Here is a 25,668-nt window from a genome sequence, read left to right as displayed (position 1 = left end):
CCCCTTCCCGCAGGCCCCGGGACCAGCCTCCCCGACCCCGCCCCCAAACAGGAAGTGACGTCGCCAAGCGAGTCCGTCTTCTTCCGCCGTCTGTGGCCCAGCTAGCGCGGGGTGTGCGTCGGCATCGCGGCCAGCGGAGGGATTCTGGGTAACGGCCCCGGCCGGCTGGGGCGGCTGGCTCCGCGCAGCAGGTTCCGCTCACGCCAAGTCGGTTGGCAGTGGAGGTTCTAGGGCCGGGGGCCGCGGGACATGGAGCAGCCGTGGCCGCCGCCAGGACCTTGGAGCCTCCGTCGGGCCGAGGGTGAGGCTGAGGAAGAGAGTGACTTGGACGTGTCCCCCAGTTCTCCCCGCTGCCCGCAGCTGCCGGGCGGCGGCGCGCAGGTGAGAGGGGTCCCGCGTTTGGCGAGGGGGATGGGGAGGTGCCGTCGCCAGGCCCCCAGAGTCCCCTGTCTCTGCGCCCCTCCTTGTGCCCTGTTGTGCGCCCCCATTTCACTCCCGGGGGTCCGGAGCTTGATGCTCATCCCACGGCTATTGTAGCGTCTTCTGAGGGCTTCTGAGAGGGGCTGGCCACATATTCCCAACCTCCACCTCCACGTACACCTTTTCACCTTGGCTCATTCCTTCCCATCCTGGGAAGACGTTCCTCCCCCTCCCCCCCCCACCCCGCTTCTGACAGCACCCAGATTTGGGGCGGCTAACGTTGTAACGTTGACCCTTTGTCCCCTTGTGCGTGTCTTTCTGCTGAAGGCTCTGATACTTGTGCACGGTTAATAGTTAGGAACAGTGAATGGTTGGTTGTATTTCAGTAATTCACGGAGCTCCTGACTCTATGCAGATTTAGGATCCAATTTCACTGACTTCTGACATCTGAATAAATTCTGTAAAGCTCGCTTTGGATGCTGGTGTAAATCTGCCTCGTGAACGGGACCATTTTTCCCGTCCGGTTATGTTTTAAGTTTTGCTTCTTATCATTTTCCAGTGACAACATACAGGCACACGTTGGCCTTTTCCTTCAGACTTCTTCCTCAGATTCTTGGTGCTACTTGTGGTTTTCAATCCAGCCTTCTTTCATCTGAAACTTATCCAAACGACACACCATTTAGGATTTTTCTGGGTCCTGTCTTAGGGAGTGCTTACATACTCTTACCACCTTGTCCTGGTTTTTCTCCTAATCTGAGTGTGTTTGGAAGTGTATTTCAGGAACACAGACTAAACACTAACATGTTAAGTGAAACGGGTTATAGGTGTCTCTCTGCCTTCTAGGCTTCCTGCAAAACGGGGTACCTAAGAGCTTAACTGAATTAACAGTTTTTCTCTAGGCTCATCTTGCTAGCTGTTGGTGAAGGTGAGTTATTTAAATCGTTTGCCAATAAGTGTAAGGCCATCGGTCCTATGCCCAGCTCACTGGGTTAGTTGGCTTCACGGAGAAAAATGCTGTTTCATAACCATAGACTGTACTTCGGCCAGCCAGTCTCTGGGAAAGTGCAAGACATTTTTTAGGAGGCCAGAATGAGAGTTGACAGGTCAGTAGTCACCCCCTAATTATGGATCGCTAGTGTCATCTTTATATACAAAATGTGTTATATGAGCATATAATGAATGTGCTATGGAGGGAAAAAATATGAACAGCAGCTGCTGTTGTCAGTTTTGAAGGCATATGGAGAGAATAAGAGGTCCCCAGAATTTCCATGCATTGTGGTTGAATCACAAAAGTAACCTAAAAGAAACACTGAACTTAGAAAATATCTAAGCTGGATAATACCCAGCTGGCTAAGTCGGAGGAGCATGCCACTCTTGATCTCCGCGGCCTGGGTTCGAGCCCCATGTTGGGTGTAGAGATTACTAAAATAAATAAATAAACAAACAAACTTTTGAAGATCTGTATATTTTTTACTTGTGCACTTGGAATTGTAAGCTTATTTAGCTGAAAGTGATTTTATGAGCAAATAGGCTTATTTTCTTCATTAAAAATGATTTCTCAGAGATCCTATAGCTAGTTAGTGGCAGAATTAAAACTAGAACCCACTTCTGACTCCTAGTACAGTGTTTTTTCCTACCTGCTGCACTTCCCATCCTGTGATGTAATGTAAAACCCTCTGGCTGACACTACCTTTGGTGTTAAAATTTGCAAAGTGATTACTAGTCCTAAATTAGTTCATGTGTTTATAACCCACTACTTGTCTTGCTGACTTTAGGACTTAAGTTTTTGGATTGGAATATTTGGAAAGAATAAAATGCTTCATTAAATGATAAACATTTTATAATTTCTTTCAAAAACAGCTCTGGTTTAATTTTACCAGACATGGGGAATCTAGACATTTTAGTGTTGTATGTGATGTATAGTTCTGATACCCAGTTAAAGTAAAAGGCAACTCAGAATTTAGAGATCATGTTCGAGCATTTTTAATGTAAAGTTACACTAGTAAACCTAATGCCAGCAGTTCCTTTTTGAATTCATGTTTATTAAAATATTATTATGTTTAGAGGCGCCTGGGTGGCTCAGTCGTTAAGCGTCTGCCTTCGGCTCAGGTCGTGATCCCAGGGTCCTGGGATCGAGCCCCGCATCGGGCTCCTTGCTCCGCGGGAAGCCTGCTTCTCCCTCTCACACTCCCTCTGCTTGTGTTCCCTTCTCTCACTGTGTCTGTCTCTGTCAAATAAATAAGTAAAATCTTTAAAAAAATAAAATAAAATATGATTATGTTTAATGTTCCTCTGAAACCTCAATGTGTTCATAGGTAAAATGTGATCTTTTTTTTTTTTTCTTAATCATCTCAGTATATGTTGGATAGTTTGCTCAAATGGCCAGATGTTGTCTGTGTAGTCTGTGGAGAAGAATTTAACATGAACCATTTTTAGAATTTAGAAATAAGATTTCTGTGTTTGATTTGAGACATGAATATTTCTTCCCACATAATTTTGAAAATGCAAGGTATTTTCATTTGTCCATATTGCCTTTCTTAGTATAGCTTTGTCTTACAATAAACAAATTTTATAGTTTTATTATTCTCCTTTTCCTGGCCCCTTCTTAAGTATAGCTAGGCTACAGTTACTCTTGATCCTATCTAAGATAGCAAAAGATAAAAATAAATATTTTACTTGGTTGGTTAGGACCTTGTGGTACCTGGGCTCCAGACCTGCTAAATGAATAAATCACCTGAATAGCAACAGTGTCCACATTTGCCACAATAGAAATCTAAACTCAGCTGAAAAGTAGAGGCTTTTCATGCTACTTGCCTCAGAATTCTTTGCCACCACTAGTCTGTTCCAAGAAGTGGAGAATCATTTATGCATCTGAGATTTATGGAATTCTAGCCCCTCGAGAAGCTGCTGGTTGAGTAAACAAATAAGCACGATATTGTGTGAAAACACTGCTAAGAAGTATGCAAACCTTGAGTGGGAAGGGAAGGGATTAGAGAAAACTTAAGGAAGTGATGCCAGAGTCTGGAATGGGGATGGGAGTTGGGGGATAGGGGTTGCCACATTGAAAGGAGTGGGGTATGGAAAGAATAAGCGAACAAGTAGAGTAACTAGAACTGAGTCTAGAGAGATAATAGGAAGTGAGATCATGAAGGACCATGCCACAGAATTTGTGCTTTATCATGAAGGACCATGCCACAGAATTTGTGCTTTACCCCAAGACTCTAAGAATGTGTAAAATTATCAGATTTGTTTTTTGGAGAAATTACTCCAAGTCTAGTAGAGTGGAGAATGACTTGGGATGAGAAAGACTATATATAATTGAGGTATGAAATTATAAGTGCTTGAGTAGTGACGCAGATTAGGGAACAGATTGAAGTAAAATTGTTCTGAATACTTAGTTTGAAATTGATCTGCATTTTGGCTGAGAAGTCATAAAGGATGTGCCTTCAGCTTTTGTTTTATAGAGCTGAAGAATATAAGGAATTAAACACCCATCACAGTGCTGTAAGTGTAGTGGTTTAGTAAATATTAAAACTAATTACTGGGGCGCCTGGGTGGCTCAGTCGGTTAAGCGTCTGCCTTCGGCTCAGGTCATGATCCCGGGGTCCTGGGAGCGAGCCCTGCGTCGGGCTCCCTGCTCAGTGGAGAACCTGCTTCTCCCTCGCCCTCTGCCTGCCACTTGGCCTACTTGTGCTCTCTCTCTATCTCTCTGTCAAATAAATAAAAACCTTAAAAAAAAATTTTTTTTTTAGATAAAACTGATTACTGTTGCTTTTGATTGAAACAGTCAGTCACCAGGATGGACCAGTTTTTGGTGGAATTTTTTTTTTTTATAATTTTGCCTATTTTGATTAGGATTAAGTTAAAGAATGTCTGTCTGTCTGATCGACTCAGTTATAAACAGAAATTTTCCAAATAAGAACTTCTCAGATCACCAGGGATTGGGATAATATAGAAGGAAAATAGAAACCAAGAAGTAATTACTTCTAAATAAAAGGTTCTTTGCAGTGAGGAACTTCCAGAACAAAACTCTAAAGATCTGGTTTTCAGCATGTTGAGTTGTAAGGTGATGAATTAGATTGAAGCTTTTGTTCTCATTATTCTGCTGTTTTAGGACTGTGAAGCTGTAAATCAAATGTGTCTTGAGCACCAGCTATAGGCAGAACATTGTGCTAATTATCGGGCTTTTTGCTGCTGTTAGTTGTCGGAGAGCGGTATAGATTAACAAACAAGTGTTTAGAGTCTAGTTGATGAAAGAAGACCTATAATATAAAAGTATAACTGCATATACAGAAGGCAGAATGCATATGTACCAAAAATATTGTACAGCAATCCTTGACTAAAAGAAAATTGAATTGTGCTGCATAAACATACCCCTTGCCTTCTTCATTTCTTACACTGTTGTTTTTTATCCAGATGTATAGCCATGGAATTGAACTGGCTTGTCAAAAGCAGAAAGAGTTTGTGAAGAGCTCTGTGGCGTGCAAATGGAATCTCGCTGAAGCTCAGCAAAAACTTGGTAGCTTAGCCCTGCATAACTCTGAGTCCTTGGATCAGGAACATGCCAAAGCACAAACAGCAGTGTCAGAGCTAAGGCAACGTGAAGAAGAATGGCGGCAGAAAGAAGAAGCTCTAGTACAAAGAGAGAGAATGTGTCTGTGGAACATGGATGCCATTAGCAAGGATGTTTTTAACAAGGTACAACTTTTTATTGGATTATAATGAGAGAAGAGAAAATGGAAGTGTTTGTACAAACCAGTTGTGCATATTTGGTAACAAAGCAACAGAACCTATGCACAGTATTCAGTTTTGACAGTTTATGAAAAGTGTTAGAGAAGCCTGTATCCCCAGTCGTGTCAAATGTGGGTGGTCGTTCATGTAAGTCCGTGGCTGTAGCATAGCACACTGGATGTAAGGTGGGCTCTGGAATCAGACTCAGAGCTCAGCTTTGTCCCATGCTGCTGGCTTTGTCACCTTGGGCAAGTCACTCGACATCTCTAAGCCTCGGTTTCTTCAACAATATAGGGTGAGTATGAAGACGGAGGTAATTTCTTAAAAGCCCCACAGGTTAGGGCCAGGCATGTGGTAAAGCTCAGACGTTACAAGAGCTTTCCGATGTTGCTGTCAGCTTGCTGTCAGTTTTGTAACACTAATGTGTAGATACTGGATTTATTAAATAGAGTCTTTCACTGTTACTTACCAGTATGTATTTGGTAAACCTCAGGTAATAATCCAGATTTAGCATTACCAACATCACCGAATGGACTAGTACAGCACTTCTGCCAAGTTAGTAGTTGTTAAGAGTAGTGTTCAATTTCTCACTGGATTATGTAGGCTTTATTCTTTGACTGTTGCATCTGAAGAAGAAATGGGCAATGAAATTCATTTTTACTAATGTGTAAAGTAACACTTCTTTCTGTTTGTACTAAACTCTCGAAGCTTCAGGGATAGACTGCTCTTTCTTGTCTAAGTCCACATTAACTCTACCTTTAACCATCATTACTCTCTAGACTTCTCAGTCCTTAACACTATTTGTTTCTGTCCTAGCATCCACTCTCAACCCATCCTCTTAAGCGCTTTCAGTTTCCTTCCCCTGGACCATCCCTAGTTCTGCTACAGTAACAAGAAATACACATAGGTTAAATGTACAACAGCACTAGCTCCATCAGTGCTTTATTAAATTGAGAAAAATTATGAGTACAGCATGCTTCCTATAAAAAAAACCAAGTATGTAAAATAGAATTGAAAGGCTTCCTTCACTTCCAGTTTCAGTCCCAGAGATAACCACTGTTAAAAGTGAGTTGTATCTTTCTAGACTTCCTGTGTGTTTGTGCCAGTGTGTATTTATTTCCACACACACCCCAAGATCATTCTTTACCGGAATGATTCACTGTATCTGTGTATGTTGTTCTAAGGAGCGTGTCTTCTCGGCATTTATTTCTGGTTTGCATTTATACACCATAACTACTTAAAATATTTTTTTTTCTTCCAGAGGGAATGGTCAAAGTGCGGTGTTTCTTTGTTTTATAAAGTTAATGTCTCTTAACACAGTGGTCACAAAGGAAATATTTTCATTCGTCTCTGCTTTTATTTTGTTGTTTTTTTTTTAATTGTTTTTTTTTTAACTTAGGTTCTAACATAGCCTACATTTATACCACAAATTAATTAGGATTATCTTTATGTTCCAGTCATTTGCTCAAAATCGTACATTGATTTTGTCTGGGAGCTTGAGACTTGAGAGGACTGGTCTAGATCTGCGCTGTCCAACTCGATAGCCACTAGCCACATGTACTATTGAGCGCTTGAAATGTGGCTAGTCCGAATTGAGATGTGCTGTAAGTGTAAAATACACACCAGATTCCGATAACTTAGCACCAAAAAAAGTAAAATATTTCATTAATAATTTTTTTTGTCTTACATGTTGAAATGATCGTATGTTGGATATGTTGGGTTAAATAGATGTGTTACTGACTTCATCTGTTTCTTTTTGCTTTTTAATGTGGCTAATACAAAACTTTATATTTGTGACTTGGATTATGTTTCTATTGGACAGTGCTGGTCTAGATAGCAGGATATATAAAGGAAATGTTTTTATTTTGAAATATATAAACTTGTGTGCTTTTGAGTTGTAAACTGGCAGAGAGCTAGTTTGCGCTTTTTGTTTTTGGCAGTGATGATCACAAGGTTTAAATGCGATCACAGAATGTTCTGAGAAACTGTCCTGCCAGTTTTTCTGGCTAGATAAAAACTTCATCTTGGTCTGCTTTATGGCTTATTAACTGAAGATAAGCACCTCCTTAATAGAAATCTGTACTTGATTTCAGAATCAAACTGGCCTCTCCTAAGAAAAGTTTACAGCAAAGGTCCATTTTAGGTTTATGTCTTTTCAAAGAAGTTATAATAAATATGTTTATACACTTTGAATGTCTAAGTTTATTTCCAGCAAGAACTCCAAATATTAGGCTAGAGTTGCAAATATTTAATGGAAATGAATAATGTGAAATACATATTATGCATGTAAAGGATCTTTCTATACTTTGATAGGGAAATTCTATTTAATGCAGTTGGATTTTTTGGTATGATTTCTAAAATAATTCTATAATTTTGCACATGTACCATTTTAAAAAATAAACTTTTAATTTTTTAAAGGAGTTTAACAGATAAATTTAATAATATAATATCAGTATAATACTATACCACCTTTTTATAGTGTCTATAGGAAGCATTGCTAGGCATTCAGTATCTGAGAAAGAATATTCAGTGAATATAAAATCTGATTTTAACTTCAAGAATTTTTTTCTTAGAGTTTTATTAATCAAGATAAAAGAAAAGAAATAGAAGATGAAGATAAATCAGAATCATTTATGCAGAAATACGAACAAAAAATCAGACATTTCGGTAAGTCTACTGCTTAGTTTCCTTCTTTTATGAAGTGTTTGATATTGGGGCGCCTGGGTGGCTCAGTCGGTTGAGAGTCCGACTCTTGATTTCGGCTCATGTCATGATCTCGGGGTCGTAAGATTGAGCCCCGGGTAGGGCTCCGCGCTTAGCAGGGAATCTTCTTGAGATTCTCTCCCCCTCTCCCTCTGCCCTCCTGCTTGCTTGCGCTCTCTCTGTAAAATAAATAAATCTTAAAAAAAAATAAAGTGTTTGATATCATAAATACGTGTACAAAAAGTGTATTTATAAAATGGGGACCAAAAAGAAGATAAATGGCAAAATTCCAGTTTTGTGGCTACTTCTGGCACAGTTGTATAGCTCTTGCTTTAAACTGTTTTTTGGTCATAAATAGACTGACAGTTAACTACATTGAGAAGAGAAGCAAAATTCAATCTATTATTATATAATGCTACCCTCTAAGGCGTAGTCTTTGCTTACTCCATAGCCTTTTTCCATTGCCCCAGGAGTCTTTGCTTTTGTCATTTTCCCTCTTTGCTTCCGTGGTATCTGATTATTTTAGGGTTATAAGATTAGCATTCATTATTTTCAGGTTTTGGATATGTTCCTGTATAATTCCTGCAGATCCTTCAACTGCAATTCAGATAAACATAGTAACAGAAATACGTATACAAAGTACTGAAAATTAGTTTTCTCTATTGGGGAAAGACAGTGAGCTGGGGGTTGATGTGGTGAAGACTTCCCACAAGAGAGAACATCTCAGCTAGATTATGAAGAACACCTAGGAGTTCTCCCTATAGATAAGCGAGCAGCAGCATCGCGTGCAAAGGCAGAGTCAGGAAACAACATTCTGTGTTGGGTAAGCAGTGTGGTGCTGTGGGGGTCAAAATGCCACTGGGAAATGTTAGGGGTTAAGGCTCAAGGCGTATTTTTTTGATCCCAAGTAATATGTTAATTTGGTAAACATAGTTTTTATTTGTAGTATGTTAATAAGCTTATTAGGTGGCATTTTGAAATACATTTCCAGTGGTGTTCCCCCCCCCAAGTATTTAGAGTTTCATTCATCCTTCAATTTTATTAAGACGGTGGATAGTACTTCAGATTTTTTCCCCTTTTATGTAGTTTATTCATAAAGGATTCATTTTTCTCATATTTCTTGTTTTAAAAGAAGAAAGCAGACTGTATTCAAATTCAAGGATAGAACCTGAAGAAATGAACAAAGTTCACTTTTAAACATTTTGGAAATGAGTCTTAGTTGTGGTAATGTGATTTGCCACTCCCACCTGCAATCCTTGCTTCCTAGACCTGTGTGTTCCACTGCATCTAGTGGAATGGCATCCTTTAAGGTGTTGTCACCCAGTTGGCATTCTGGAAGCTAGTTGCTTTGGAGCTGTGGGAAACCTAGTAGGTGCAAAACAGTTCCCTCATTTTTGCTGTAAACTGAATGCCTCAATAAGAAACAATTTTGTGTGGGGAAAATAACCCAATCTCAACAAGGTGTTGTAACCCACCTGGCAGATAACTATATTTAAGTCTTCAATAAAACATTTAACCATTCCATAAAACCTGCTTCTGGTAGTGATGTTTATAAGACCAGTGAATTTCATGAGCCTGTTGTCTTCATGTCTTTTGCTGTAAAATGAATTTCTGGGTCAAGAACTACTGTGGTATGGTACTAAATAACTCATTTAGTAAGATCACAGATGTATTACTTGTAGAAGCATGGCAAGAAGGGAGGGCAACACCAGATCTAGAATGGGTTTGTTCAAGTGAGGAACCACTGCTCTCTACAAGATGAAATGGGACCAAGATAATCAGTCTGTTACTTGATGGTTGACTGGTCCGTCCAGCATATTGGTGCCATATTTAGTTTTCAGCACTGGTTTCTGCTACTGGCAAATTAGGCATTCAGAGGCTATACTGGAATATCTTAATGGGGAGATCCCATGCCATTGAATCTCTGCATAATCTCAAGTCGCCACCATGGCCCCTGAGCTTATATTTTGCAAGCAGGGAGATGGCTGAGGAAAAGGCTGACTTGACATCCACAGGTGATTAATAAGCAGTGTTTTTGCCATTGCGTGTTGGGGGCTTCCAGTGTCTCATCCTGTAATACTAACCAGAGCCTTACTGTCTTCAAAGCCAACCAGACCTGATAGCTACTCCCAGATTCACATTGTACCTATTTCTTAATGGAAATGTACACTGGCTTTTTCCTTTGGAGGAGATACCCTACTTGCCACAGCTCCTTGCATCCCCAGAAATTTTACTAAGGTAGTAGGCTCCCAAATTTTTATGTGTTTTTTCCCCCACTTTCTGGCATGTGTGTATCTTATCAGGACATCTGGATACCTGCTACTTCCTGCTCACCAGGTTCCATCAGTATGAAGTGGGCCGGCTGGTAATTGTGCAGGATGATGAGATGATGAAAGTCCCTGTGGACTAAATTGTGGCATAGAGCTAACAGAGACCTTAGGCAAGATAGTGAAAGTTTAATGCTGTTCCTGCTGGGTGGAAGGAAATGTTTCTGGTGTTATATGCTTATTGCGGTAAAGCGGGGGGGGGGGGGGAAGCATTTGTCAGAATTATGACTACAGTGATATACTTCTTTGAAGTAAACACATCTGGAAGAGCAGCTGTAATTAAAGCTTCCGACTGGAGGCTTTTCAAACTTGGGTTCATTCCAGACTCTTGGAAGACATGGGCCTGATACGTAGGGGGCTGTGAAGGGCTCCAGGGGCTCAATACCAGGACTTCTCTGTGGTTTCAAGTGTACTTAACATTAACATTTCCGTTATGGTATTTGTTGACTGTCTTACGTTATTTTTGCTCTTATAATTAGGTGGACTTTATCATTTAATGATAAATGGTACGATCATACCATGGAGTATTTTGAAGCAATGAAATCTTGATTTTTTTCCCCCCTTACATTTGTATTTAATTTATTTACTTTGGTTAATTCATGTTTTATAAATATAAAATAGCAATTTAGCAACAAAGTCTGTTTTCCTTTAAATTTCACAAAAGTTGGGACGCCTGGGTGGCTCAGTCAGTTAAGCGGCTGCCTTCAGCTCGGGTCATGATCCCAGGGTCCTGGGATCGAGTCCCACATTGGGCCCCCTTGCTCTGCGGGGAGTCTGCTTCTCCCTCTCCCTCTGCCTGCCGCTGCCCCTGCTTGTGCACGCTCTCTCTCTGACAAATAAATAAATAAAATCTTTAAACAAAAAAAATTTCACAAAAGTTTTATTCAATGTCATATGCATCTTTGACATCACTTTCTTTGTGATCATCAGAGTGGCTTTTTGATGATCTAGCATAGTTTTTCATGGCACATCATTGGTTCACTTCCAGCCAAAGTTAGCTATGATTTAACATTTTTGAGTCTGTAGGGTGTTGTCACTGGAAATTTTATCGAAAGCTATAAATGTTTGCATAAATACTATGATGGATCTTTCTCATTTGTATGGAAGGTGGATATTCAGTCTCCTCAGTGTAAGCACATACATATTGCTTTTCAAAAACACATTATAAAGTACTCCTGAGTAGAATGTGGAGTGAAATGAATAGAAAATTAATATGTATGATAGGATTCTAATTTTGTTTAAGTCATTAAAAAATAAGCCCAGAAAGAAATACATTAAAGTGTTAACATTAATTTTCTCTTGAAGGATTGCAGATGATTTTTCTGGATTTTTCAAATTCTTCACAATGAATATACATTATTTTTATAATATGAAAAAAATATTTTAAAGGGTTTATCCTAAGAATTCAAGGATGGCTTAACATTGGAAAATTTATTGATTTTATTATAAACTGTATTAACAGTTTATAATAGTATAAGCACAGTACTTGATCAGTTTGATGGGGGAAGAATGGAAATGTCTAGAGGAATTTCTAGAATTTTTGAGTGGGTGACATGGAGCCTAGGAAGCACCATAGATGGCAGGGAAAGAAAAATGGGTTTAGTTTCAAATAAGATGAGTTTATGTGCAAGCATGTAGGTAGAAATAGTTGTCTGGTGGTAGGTGATTGGAAACACAGGAGCCCTGGGACTACAGAAATACAGAAAAAGAGGTCATTTATCTTTCATTCAGAAATGTACAACCTTGGGGCGCCTGGGTGGCTCAGTCGTTAAGCATCTGCCTTCGGCTCAGGTCATGGTCCCAGGGTCCTGGGATCGAGCCCCGCATCGGGCTCCCTGCTCAGCGGGAAGCCTGCTTCTCCCTCTCCCACTCCCCCTGCTGTGTTCCCTCTCTCGTTGTCTCTCTCTCTTTCTCTGTCAAATAAATAAATAAAAATCTTTAAAAAAAAAGAAAAAGAAAAATTTACAACCTTTTTGGGAGATTTTTTAGCAGGTAGAGACATTAAAATGATTAGTATAATTTAAAGGATTCAAATCTATTACTCTGTAAGTATAATGCAAAGAAGAAAGGGAAATCAGTAACAATGTGTATTGGAGGACCATTTCGGGAATTAGGTGGAATACTGAGAGCCAATGGATGGATTGGGATTTAGATGTTGAGGAAAATACATAGGTGAAAGCACATAATTAAAAAATTTTAATTTGTCAAAGTCAGGTTTTTCAAGCATTCAGAGATTGGTTGGCTAGTTGAAATGACTAGATTAATCTTAACCAAAGTATTTAATATTTAATGAAAGAATGAATTACTCCCTTTTGTGTTGATACTACCTAATATTTACTCTCGTCAGGCACTGTCCCAAGTGCTTTATGTGTATTAACTCATTTAATTCTCACAGAAACCCTCTGAGTGAGATACTGTTATTAGCCTTATTTTACAGAAGAGGAAAGGGAGGCATAGAGACAGGCAAGGCATGTCTCTACGGTAAGCGGTGAGGCCAGTTTTCGGACCTACGCAGTTGGTTTCCAGAGGTGGCTTGCTTAGTCGCCATGCTGGATTGTGCTACTCTCTACTTGTTTGTAAGTTTGTTTACAAATTCCAAAATAACATTAGTAATTTCAGCTATGTTCTGTTCCACTAAAGCCACTGATTATCTTTAAGTATTTTGTTCATAAGATCCCACACTGTTTTCACATAGGTGTGTGTGGACTACCTGTAACCTAACGTCAATTTCATAATTGATAATGCATTTTTGAAATCAAGTGATGACAGGTATTTCTCAGATAAAGAAAAGCTGTGGTCAACTTCAGGTATTAATTTTGTCTTAGGTATTAAATGGATAGTTTAAAAATTGTAACATTTAATGATACCCTTCCTCATGATCCCTATAAGTGTCACTAACCATTTCATATTATCCTTCCTGTAAAAGAAACCAAAATAGATAGGATTTTGGTGCCTCAGTAAGTCATGATGCTGCCATGGAGAAGTAAACAGAAGCAATGCTCTCTCTCTGGATGGTGGATAGAATTGGAAATACTACCTCTTCGGGAGTATAACAAAGCTAATGCAAAACTGCTTCATAGGATTTATTTTATGGCTTCAGGTGTAAGAAAGAAAGATTATGCCTTCTTTAGATCTGACCCCTAAAAGTTATTAGACTTTTTTTTTTTTTTTTTTTTTTTATTCATTTGCGAGAGAGACGGAGAGAGAACAAGCAGAGGGAGAGGGAGAAGCAGGCTCCCCGCTGAGCAAGGAGCCCGATGCGGGACTCGATCCCAGGACCCTGGGATCATGACCTGAGCCGAAGGCAGACGCTTAACCATCTGAGCCACCCAGGCGCCCAAAGTTATTAGACTTTTTAAGTATACCTTGAGGAGTAGTTTTAAGTAACTTTCAAAATCATTGTTCTCAGAATTTAAAATGCCCTAATCACTGTATCCAAAGTGTTGGGGAAATACTTTATAAAGCTTGTAAAACTCCTTATGTGAATATGCTAAAATGCTTACTCCCTCCTTTTTTTTAAATGAGGAAATTAATTTATTTTCAGTTGATTCCCATGTGTTGCTAAATGTGTATTTCTCAGTAAGACATTCGTCCTCAGTTTTGTTCTTATTTGTGTTCTAATACGGAACTTTAATAGAAGTTCAGTTTGTGTCTAGAGGAAAGCTTTACTGCCAAACTGTTGAGACCACCTTATAAAATTTCCATAATGATTCAGTGACATACAGACTTCTTTGGATGAGTCTTTTTTTTTTTTTTTTTACGATTTTATTTATCTATTAGAGAGAGCACAAGCAGGGGCAGAGGGAGAGGGAGAAGCAGACTCCCCGCTGAGCAGGGAGCCTGATGTGGGGCTCAATCCCAGGACCCCGGGATCATGACCTGAGCCGAAGGCAAACACTTAACCAACTGAACCACCCCGGTGCCCGTGGATGAGTCTTAAGGGTCTAAAGCTAACGTAGTTAATTTGTTCAAGCGTAAGGCTTACTGTACAAAATTAAAAGCTGAGCACTTTGCTGGTTCCATGATGGCATTGACTTTTTCACCAGATTTCTTACTAATTTGGATAAAGATCAAGATAGACCTTTAGTAGTATTTGGATTAGCTTGATATTTTGAAGCAAATGGTATCTGCCTTCAAGTATGCTTAACTGATTTTGTTTCTGTGTTATAAATACTCCTAAATGATTTACATGACTGAAATGGTTAAAGTATATTTACTGTTATAATACTCCTGGATTGGGGGCGCCTGGGTGGCTCAGTTGGTTGAGCGACTGCCTTCGGCTCAGGTCATGATCCTGGAGTCCCGGGATCGAGTCCCGCATCGGGCTCCCTGCTCAGCGGGGAGTCTGCTTCTCCCTCTGACCCTCCTCCCTCTCATGCTCTCTGTCTCTCATTCTCTCTCTCTCAAATAAATAAATAAAATCTTAAAAAAAAAAAAAAAAAAATACTCCTGGATTGGTTTTCCATGCTGTCAGCGTCTGACCATATCATCTTAGATATTTTTAAATAAATTAGAGATAATGTGGTTTTTCTGTTTTATTAAGCATTTGCTAAATACAGTTTCTTGAGGTTTTGCTTTCTTTGCCATCTTTTTTTTTTTTTTAAGATTTTATTTATTAGAGAGAGAGAAGGAGAGACAGTGAGAGAGTACAAGCGGGGAGGAGAGGGAGAAGCGGGGAGCAAGGAGCCCAATGTGGGGCTCGATCCCAGGACCCCAAGATCATGACCCGAGCTGAAGGCAGATACTCAACCGACTGAGCCACCCAGGTGCCCCTCTTTGCCATCTTTCTAGTAGAAAAATTTGTATTCTGTGAGTAAATAATACTGAGTCTCTTGAAATCATTTGTACTCAGTTCAGCATAGGATGACCAGTCATCTCAATTTGCCTGGAACTTCAGGCATTTCCCAGATGGAGGGTTTTTTGGCTTTATACCAGTCACCTTACTTTAACCTAATTATCTGAATTAAACTTTTTGTGAACTTGGGAAGCTATTTCCAATATATTGGTATTGCTATAAAAGAGTTTTATCGCAGCACCTGGGTGGCTCAGCCATTAAGCGTCTACGACCTTCGGCTCAGGTCATGATCCTGGAGCCCCATGCAGGGAGTCTGCTTCTCCCTCTGCCTCTCACCCCACTCATATGTGCACGCGTGCTCTCTCTCTCAAATAAATAGGTAAAGTCTTTTAAAAAAAATAAATAAATGAAGAGTTTTATCCCTCTCATTTGCTCTTTTACCATTAACAAATTGCTGTGGTAATATGAATTGTCTTTAAAGAGAATCATTTAAAATACCAGTTTCTTTGTTTATAAGAGTATTTGACAGTTGTGGTTTAATTCTTTTTTTTACAGGTATGTTGAGTCGATGGGATGATAGTCAGAGATTTTTATCTGACCATCCATACCTTGTATGTGAAGAGACTGCTAAATATCTTATTTTATGGTGTTTTCATCTAGAAGCTGAGCAGGTATTGTGTGAACCTTGAGTTTCTGGAACCTTAGTGGAATTCTGATTTACTTTTTTGTTTTGTCTTTTATGTTACTTTAAATGAAAGCAGGAAGGTTATTAAATGGAATTAATAATTTTTTTGTTTTTAGATCTACTTGAGTTTACTGTGGGAATGTTTTTAGTTGTTTTAGTTAGCATATGGAGACTTTTCTCCAGTGTGCTTTCTTTGCCGCCTCATTTCTCTTGTTCCCACATACTATAAACCCTTTTCTTTTTTAACCTATTGGAAAATCATGTTTTAAAATCCAAATAGTAATCACAATATTAAATTTCCAGAGGTATTTCTCATAATTTTAATCTGTCTATTTTCAGAAAGGGGCTCTAATGGAACAAATAGCACATCAGGCTGTTGTAATGCAGTTTATTATGGAAATGGCCAAAAACTGTAATGTGGATCCAAGAGGGTGTTTTCGTTTATTTTTCCAGAAAGCCAAAGTAAGTAACTATTTAATATTTTTAAATGGGAAGATTAAGCTTTAGCTGAGACCTCTTTGGTCCATCTACATCAAAGGCAGCCAGTCCAGCCAGAAATTCTCCAGAGGTATATATACTAGAGAACAGATTTCTCAGCATGTGGTCCAGGACACCCAACGGTCTTCAAGACTTGGTTTCAGGAGGCCTTGAGTCAAAGCTGTTTTCATAGCAACACGAAGATGTTATTTGATACAGAAGCAGATGTGTGAATCCAGCTGTCTTCTGTTAAACCAGACTTGTCACTAAATATTTTTTGTTATAAATGTTAACATGTAATGGGTTTGTTGTTATATTTTAGATAATATTTTTCAAATTCCTGGGTTTTACTTTCTAACACAGTGAACATTGGCACATAATAGCCCATATAATCAGGAGCTCTTTAGTTTCCTCAGCAGTTTTCAACAGTGTGAAGGGAGTCCTGAGACCCTGAAGTTTGAGAACTGCTGCCCTTGAGAAGCTCTTATACACGTGCACCACATACCATAATGTTCACAGTAGAATTGTTCATAATTGCAAAAAGCCTGGGAGCAACCCAGGTGTCTGTTGACAGTAGAATGAATGGGATATTCATTTGGGTAAATATTAACCAGCATTAGTGTGAATGAAAAAACAAGAGTGTGGGAAAAAAACAAGTCACAGAATGATATATCCAGTAGCTTTTAAAACATATTCTATATTCTTTATAAAGTTGCAAAACAAGCAGAACTAAACAATATATAGTTGAAGGGACATAAGTAAGCAGTAAAACTGAAGAGGCAAAGGAGTGACTTTTAAGAAGAAAGTAACCTCAGAGAAGGGAGAAGAAACGCTCTTGGGAACTGATTTGTAAGAAGCTAGTAATGATCCATTTCCTAATTTCTATGGGTACATAGTCGGGTTTTGTCCAGTAAACTACATAGGTATTTTACATGTTTTTTTATATATATGATTCATTTCAGCATACACAGTTAGACGTTAGAAGGAAATATACCAGAAGTTTAACTTTGATTATTCTTGGGTGGTAGAATTACACATGATTTCCATTTTATTTTATATATACTACAATGAACATATTCCCTTTTATAAAGAGGAAAAAAATGTATTAAGTTAAATGTATTAAATTTTAAAAAATACATCAGGTTGATAGTAGCCCTACCTTAAGTGCTTTAAATGCTTCTAAAGTGCAGCCATTTAGGAAATTTTCCCAAAACAGTAAGAGTTTTAATGAGTAAATGATTGAGTTGGTGTTTTAGTTAGGCTTCTAATGACTATTCTAAATGTTCACTTGACACACAGGCATAATAAAAACCATACTTTGTTCTTCACCTTACATGATTGGATATGTTTGAACTAGTGCTTATTAATAGGATAATGGAACATAGCCAACCTATGTCTAGTCTTTGAAATTTACTTTGTCAAAATAGAACTGAAAAGTCTTTAATCTTAGCATTTTGTTCTTTTTTTTTTTTTAAAGATTTTATTTATTTATTTGAGAGAGAGAGAATGAGAGAGAGCACATGAGAGGGGTTAGGGTCAGAGGGAGAAGCAGACTCCTTGCCGAGCAGGGAGCCCGATGCGGGACTCGATCCAGGGACTCCAGGATCATGACCTGAGCCGAAGGCAGTCGCCTAACGAACTGAGCCACCCAGGCGCCCGCATTTTGTTCTTAATAATAATTTTTTAAAATTAAGGAATAACTAACTTTCATGGTACTTACTACTTTGTGCCAGGTACTATTCTAAGCACTCTACATAGATTAAGTCATTAAATCCTCATACGATTTTATGAGGGTTATTATTTCTATTTTACAAGTTAGGAAATTAGCATAGAGAATAGGTTACTTAAAGCAAAAATTAGTCACATCTCTCTAGCTCTCAATCCCCAGACCTTTGGCATGCAGTGAAGCCAGCAGCCGCGCCACTTGGCTCCTCTCATGGTTTGTTGCATAACCATTTGAGAAGGATTACTTCTGGATATGAAGGCTAATATCCTGTGTGTCTCTGCAAGTACCATATATTGATTAAAGTGAAATGCTATAATATAATTAAGGAAATGATTGCTAAATTCATAAAAAGGTAGAATGGCAGCACAGAATATTGTCTGTGTGATTTGTATAGATATTGATGTTAATAACTAAATAACTCACAGGTTTTAATTGATTACATAACCTAAACTACATTAAAGAAAAAATAGTTTTCCACACAAATGGGCCCAGTGATATTATGGAATGAGATTTTGACAAAATCTCTTCCATCACCTGAACTTAAAGCCTAAAGTCCTAGCATAGGATAAGTACTGTGTCATTCCTTATCTGCAGAGGAAACCTAAGTGGAGGCTACTGCCAATTGGGTGTTTTACATCAAGAATCTTGATTGTGGGGCCCCTGGGTGGCTCAGTTGGTTAAGCGACTGCCTTCGGCTTAGGTCATGAACGTGGAGTCCCGGGATCGAGTCCCGAGTCGGGCTCCCTGCTCGGCGGGGAACCTGCTTCTCCCTCTACCCTCTCCCTTCTCATGCTCTCTCTCTCTCTCTCTCTGTCATTCTCTCTCTCAAATAAATACATAAAATCTTTAAAGAAAAAAAAAAAAATCTTGATTATGTCATACATCATTGGAGGAAGGTCCCCTCCTGCAACATAATACTCATTATACTTTTTTCTCTCCATAATGTTGAAAAGGTATTTGCTTCACTAAAACACTAAGGAACTTCCAGAATGGAATTGAATGTTGAATTTTATTTGGTTTTCATTGTTTTACAAATAGGGAGTATAGAGCTGGAGATTTACAGAAACAGCTAACAGTGCCCTATCATTAATTGATGGAGAATTAGAAGGTTTAAAGAATATCCCTTGGTGGTTGCTTGGCAATGTGAGAGGTTAAATGAGAATTATTTTGGATCCTGTCAAGAAAGAGAAATACGGAGAATTCCTACTTTTGTTATATTTGTGTGTATACATACGTATTTGTGTGTGTGTGTGTGTGTGTGTGTGTGTATGTTTTACTGGTGTAGAGGGAAATGGAGCAAACCAATCATTAATATTCCTGTAAAACAGGTAGTTTTCACAAGCCTGATAGGGATCTTGGTGGTGTCTACGTACATTTAAACTATTCATCTTATCTTTACTTCCTCCACTTCAGATCTGATATGTTTGTTAGAATTTACTCTGTGGTCTGGAAGTCTTGAAAAACAGAGTCTTTGTTTTGTGTGTTTTCCAGGCAGAGGAAGAAGGTTATTTTGAAGCATTCAAAAATGAACTTGAAGCTTTCAAGTCAAGAGTCCGACTTTATTCTCAATCACCAAGTTTTCAACCTGTGACAGTTCAGAATCATGTTCCCCATTATGGTGTGGGATCTATAGGTTTGTTAGAATCCTTACCAGAGGTAAGTTGGAAAAGTAAATTTTTGTTTTGTTTTGTTTTTAAACATTTATTTATTTGTTAGAGAGAGAGAGAGAGCATGCCCACAAGGAAGGGGGGAGCGGCAGGCAGAGCAGGGAGAGGGAGAAGCAGACTCCCTGCTGAGCAGGGAGCCTGATGTGGGACTCGATCCCAGGACTCTGGGATCATGACCTGAGCCGAAAGCAGACGCTTAACCAGCTGGGCCACCCAGGCGTCCCTAAATATTCTCGCCTCAGAAGATAACTCTTTCATTTCATGCCATGTTTTGGCATTAAATCTCTTCCATCTCTTGGGTATTTAGAGAGACACCAGATTCTACTCCTTTAAATATAGAAGAGTGAGTTGTACCTAAGCACTCTTAAGGGCAGGTGTTACCTATTGATCATCTCAATCATAAACTTTTTAAGATGGCTCCTGAGGAACATCTCATTCTCAGCAAACTGTACTGTTAAGAATTTCTTGGGATTGGGGTGCCTGGGTTGGGGCAGTCAGATGAGTGCCCAACTCTTGGTTTTGGCTTGGGTCATGATCTTGGGGTCATGGGATCGAGCCCAGTGTCAGCGTGGAGTCTGCTAAAGTTTTTCTCTCTCCCTCTCTCTCTCTGCCCCCCGCCCAACCCACTGCACGCTCACATGGGTGCTCGCTCTTAAATAAAAAAAATCTTAAGAAAAAAAAAAAAGAATTTCTTAGGATGAATTAGCTTCAGAGCATACATCCAAGTGGCAACCAAGGTGATTTGTTCCATGAGTTTATTTAGTATTATCTTATGAAATGTTGGTGTTGCCTGCCAGAGGTAACATTTTTAATACATTAATGCACCTTCTGCTAAGCTGCTCTTGCTAGTAATGTTCACTAACCTTTTGAGCCTCTGCTGTGAGATCTAGATAAAGCTGTGTTTCTAGCATGAAAGGATTTCTGTCAGAAGATTTAAGTTACCACTAGAAAGTTGCTGCCCATGTTGATTTTAGTAGCATTTTAATTGAGCCCAGTCATCTCTCATTTCCAGGCCCCAAGATTCTAAGACCAGCTTTAGCCAGTTCAGTCTGTTGCCTACACAGTAAAAAGGGCAGACTCATTCAGAAGACAGTGTGAGGAAAGCCCTGTAGTTTTAAATCTCATAAAGTGGTAGGATTGAGATTTTCAATATCTACACCTTATGTCTCTATAATTTCACCATTTCAGTTACGTAAGTCATAGGCCAAAGCGACAGTTAAGGAAAGCAATTGATAATATTCAACTCAGCCAAAAATACTAATTCTCAAGGATAGAAATAATCAAGGTCTTGATTTTTACATAATTAGTAATATTTCCCCTCAGTTACATATATAAGTAATTTTCCCCCTCCATTTGTTCTACGGAGTATCTCTCTATTTTTTTTAAGATTTTGTTTATTTATTTGACAGATAGCGAGAACAGGAACACAAGCGGGGGAGTGGGAGAGGGAGAGGCAGGCTTCCCGCCGAGCAGGGAGCCCGATGCGGGGCTCCATCCCAGGACCCTGGGATCATGACCTGAGCCGAAGGCGGATGCTTAATGACTGAGCCACCCAGGCGCCCCCTACAGAGTATCTCTTAATGCTCTTTAAATATAGTAATGATTTTCTTTTCCATTCTTTGAGAACTAGCCCACAGGGAAGTAGTCTTTCCAAGGGAATTTTATGACTGTAAGACACTGTCATGTCCAATATATAAACCTATAATTAAGATATCACATAATGAAAACAAAGGAAAAAAGAGACTTAGAAGGATGTTATTGGTTCTAAACATAAGAGGGAAAAGATACACATTAAAGTATCCTAAGGGGCCTGTATTATCAACAAGTTGCTTCTAGTTTGAGAGAAGTAAGTTCTTACTGCACGTATCAGATAGCTGCCGAGTCTGCTACTTGGCCTCCCTTGGCGAGATGGGGGGCTGGGGCTATACAGTTTGGACACTTTAAAGTTGCTGATATTATCAGGATTGTTCAGACTTCGTTCATTTGGGCTCATTCCTCATGGTTGGAGAAGTTGAGCATCCTGGTCTAGTCCTCCTGAGGGAGAGAAGGGCTGGATAAAATTTCAGCTAGATGCCCAGAAGGACTGTAGACTGGGTGATGGGAAGCTTTGGGGAGAAAAGCGTATCATAATAATTATATCCCATTTTTATATATCAGTTTATAGATTGCAAAACACTTTCATATGTTGTTTCATTTCATCTTCTCAAAAGCCCTGTGATTCATTTTCATTCATTTTTATGGATGAATAAACTCAGGGAGTTTAAGCTCAGGGAGGTTAAGCAGTTTGTCTGATGACGTGGCCAATACTCCAGTCCTGGATTTCTATCCTACTTCACTACTCCTTCACCCGCACTAAGATTGTTGTTGAATCATATGCTAGAAACAGGACGGGAGACATAGTCGTGCTCTTACAGAGACTAGTCACTGGGATGAGAAATGTGTTGAGAATGCTACTAGATGAAAATATGGGGTAGTCAGTAGAATTTAAGTGTAGATTAGGTTAGGTATGTTGATTGCTTTTTGTTTTTTTAAGTCTCTCCATGATGAGGTCTTACAGTTCTCAGGGAGATGGATGATGAGTTCTGGAGGACTCCAGTCCAGTCTTGGTAGAGAAATTGTAAGCTCTGTTCTGAAGGCCTTGGAATTGGGCTTGCATTGTCAGAAAAGGTCTTAGCGCTCTGTTTCTTTGGAGAATGGGATAATGAGAGCTTAATAATTTTTTATAAAACTTAAACTGGCATAACACTTCAGCTTTTATTTTTTCAGTTGACAATAATCTTGTGAAATAAGCAAATACCATCATCCTTAGTTTTGAGAGAACTAAACCAAGGCCTCTTGGACAGAGGTGTTGTAACAGTTACCTTAGGTTTATCCTATAGACCAGCTTTTAATTTTATTAAATTGTGATGAGTAGTTTTCTCTGTAAGGACTGCACTACGTTAGGTGGTCGAGGCAGGATTAGAACTGAGGTCCAGATTGCTGCAGTGTCCAGACCCCAGTCAGTTGTTGGTACTACTGCCGTCCTCAAGACTTGGTGGGAGATGATCTGGCTTCTGGCTGGCTTCTTGACTTTTACAGGTAATGGGATCACAACGTACTGTACTTTATTAAAAAAGAATCTTGAAAACCATGCCTCCCTACGGGATGGGAAAGTTTAAGACATCTAGCCCGTTTGGACTATTTTCCTCATTGGTGTTCATGAAATAAAATAAACAAAAACAAATGAAACCAGGTGATAACGGTGGTAAAACTCTGAGTAGCTAGCAGATACTCAGAACAACTGAAGAGACAAAATTGAATTCTTAGGGAAGAATTTCCTAAGGTCCTGGGTCTTAAGGGTTAATGTTCTTAGTCATGGTGCTTTAATAAATAATAGTTTTATTTTTGCATTTATTGAATAAGGTTTTCTTACTAGCTTTAGAAATATACAGATAGGATATTTATGAGTTTAAAAAATAAAATCCGGGGCACCTGGGTGGCTCAGTCGTTAAGCGTCTGCCCTCGGCCCAGGTCATGATCCCAGAGTCCTGGGATCGAGCCTCACATTGGGCTCCGGGCTCGGCAGGAAGCCTGCTTCTCCCTCTCCCAATCCCCCTGCTTTTGTTCCTCTCTCGCTGTGTCTCTCTCTGTCAAATAAATAAAATCTTTTAAAAAATGAAATAAAATAAAATAAAAAATAAGCAAAATCCAAATTAAAATGTTCTTTTATTCCCAATTTTTAAAATATGGATCTACATACCTCTCAAAAGATTAATAGTTTCTCATTTGAGTTTGTTTTTAACCTTTGAAAAACCAAAATAGACTCTGAAGGTAGCTATCATTTTTACTTGGTAAATGCATTTTTTTCCTTATTCAAGTGTTTTGCATTTTTAATATTTACTGTGGTAATTAGATAGTAATCTTTAAAACACATTGCCAACTTAAAGCCATATTTATCTTTTAAATTGTCAATAGCTTTGTACATAGAATTACATGGAAGATGTACCCTTATATGATTAAATAATTTAAATAGCAAGTTTTGTTAAAAGGGAGAAAAAGTTAGTGTTTATTACAGTTCTGTTTTTTACATATATCTGTCTTTGTCACATCCTCTTTGGATTAAGTGGTCCAGTCTATTTTCTTTATCTACTTGGGTTTCAACCCAATTTTGAATTCAGAGTCCATTTTCTTTCCCACCTACTTTACTTGTACTACGCTGCAGAGAAATAGACTGTGTGAAACTGAGTATGTAGTTGCGTACACTGGCATAAAACTGTTATCATCCATTGTTTCTTCCCTATATTCTTTTTTTTTTTTCCCCAGAATCCAGATTATCTTCAGTATTCTGTCAATACAGCTCTTTGCAGTTTAAACTCAGTGGTACATAAAGAAGATGATGAATCCAAAATGATGGACACTGTATGATTTGGTTAAGACTGCTGAGGCCAAGTGCTATTTTGTTACAAGAAAGGAAGAACTTGGCTATTTTCTTGACACTTTTATGGGTGCTGCACTTTATTTTTGTTCGGTTTTGATGGGAGGGGAAAAAAGAGTACTGAAACGTTTTGTAAAATTTTTTTTATGTGCTGCTAGGTTTTTTGATTTTTTTTTTTTTTTTTGGAAGAGAGGAGTGGTACCGTATGTTGTAGGAAGTCAAACTGGACTTTTTTTTTTTTTTTTTGGCTACTAAATTTGCCTTTAATCTTATTGTTCTCAGTTTTGGAATCAGAGTATGAAAATCTGCACAAATGCAATGTTTACAAGAACTGGTTGATTCTAGGAGGCATCTGCTACAGTCTCTTTTTATGTGGATATGTACATGTCCTACTCTACAAAAATGATTAAAGATAAAAATGTACTTGTATCCTACTGCAAATTTCGCTGTCAGGTCTGGTGTTGCATCATAGTAAAAGCAATAAATTAGTAGTTAATAATCTACTAAATAAGCTGGGTGGTAAAAATTAAAACAAAGTCCTTCCCTTTAAAATAATATTACATTTGTATTTTCGACACCATCAGTTAAATCCTTGACTATAATCTCATTTTTATATAGAAACTGACTTTATCCCCTATGTATTCTTAAAACTGCATTACTTAGAAGTTAATTTTACCCTGTTGACTTTTCAGTATTAAGGGTTATAGTAATATAAAAAGTGATAAAACTAATATAGATTTTTTTTTAATAAGATCAAGTTCAAGCTCACTCTTAATTTCTTTACTTGACGTAGTCTGGGATCTCTCAGGGAGCAAGTTTTAAAAGAATACTAATGGCCTGTAAGAACAAACAGGAAGAATAATCTGATTTTTTAAATCATGGTTGTTTGTTTCATTCTCATGTAGCCCAAGGACTTTTTTAAAAGGCAGGAGAAATCTTGGAAGACCTAACTGCCTCGAGCTGCCAACTCCTTCTAAGAATTTGGTGATCCTTGTTGGTAATGGCTTTTACTACATTTGTCATTTCTGTCCTTAGGTCAGTTACCATAGAATGCTTCTGAGCTTTACTACTTCCTTAGAATTCATTTCAGATGTGCCAGGGTATTTGAGTATTCACTTGGAATTAGATGACATAGCTAATTATGCTGTTCTTATTATTGAGGATTCATCTTCTGACTTAGGGGAACATGGGCTTTGGTGTGCACTGGGTATAGTCTCTGGCTCAGTCCCGTTGAGAGAAGCAGCACACATTTGGAAGACAGGCTGACTGGGATTGGGAGTACATGTCTCAATTTGAGAAACCAAATAATGCTAAGGGACCCATATGGTGATCAGACCTGTGACCGTGGCCTCATTTGCACCTTGTGTTAACTGAGGTGATAAGGCACGTGATACCCATAGAAATGGACTGGAATTATTGAATCATACTTCTGTAACATCACAATCTTCCTGGTTTTCAGAATAAAACTTTTTGTGCTTTTGATAAAAATATATACTCTATAATAAAATGTTTGACTAATTTATATGGTAGTATTCATCAGCCTGTAATTTTTTTTTAAACTAATGACCTAGTTATAGAAGGTTGTTTTTGTTTTGTTTTCCTGTTCTAGAGTAAGCTCTTGTTTTTCCTTTCCTGTCAAATAGAGACTGGAAATTCCTGATGTCACAGAAATGTTACTTGAGCCATTACCTCCCATTCCTCAGCTTCACCTTTCCTCAGGATC

At 38.7% G+C, this 25,668-nt stretch overlaps 1 protein-coding gene across 1 annotated transcript; it reads left to right on the top strand.

Annotated features, from left to right (window-relative positions):
• Positions 1 to 76: 76 nt before the first annotated feature.
• On the top strand, positions 77 to 24,386 carry CDC37L1 (cell division cycle 37 like 1, HSP90 cochaperone). Its single transcript, XM_036101249.2, has 7 exons — positions 77 to 381; positions 4,837 to 5,118; positions 7,725 to 7,818; positions 15,532 to 15,647; positions 16,001 to 16,123; positions 19,356 to 19,520; positions 23,834 to 24,386. The coding sequence occupies exons 1-7, from the start codon at positions 250 to 252 to the stop codon at positions 23,933 to 23,935; spliced, it is 1,014 nt and encodes a 337-aa protein (XP_035957142.2). The 5' UTR covers positions 77 to 249; the 3' UTR covers positions 23,936 to 24,386.
• The last annotated feature ends 1,282 nt before the right edge of the window (positions 24,387 to 25,668 follow it).

The sequence above is a fragment of the Halichoerus grypus genome, chromosome 14, assembly GCF_964656455.1.
Source record: "Halichoerus grypus chromosome 14, mHalGry1.hap1.1, whole genome shotgun sequence".
Taxonomy (NCBI): domain Eukaryota; kingdom Metazoa; phylum Chordata; class Mammalia; order Carnivora; family Phocidae; genus Halichoerus; species Halichoerus grypus.
This window is presented reverse-complemented; position numbering and strand designations above follow the sequence as displayed.

Bases quoted from the DNA above. Each gene is read 5' to 3' on its own strand.
- CDC37L1 (XM_036101249.2), top strand. From the start codon at position 250: ATGGAGCAGCCGTGGCCGCCGCCAGGACCTTGGAGCCTCCGTCGGGCC. The intron at 5,119-7,724 runs GTACAACTTTTT...TTTTTTTCTTAG, and splicing joins GCAAGGATGTTTTTAACAAG to AGTTTTATTAATCAAGATAA. The intron at 15,648-16,000 runs GTATTGTGTGAA...GTCTATTTTCAG, and splicing joins TTCATCTAGAAGCTGAGCAG to AAAGGGGCTCTAATGGAACA.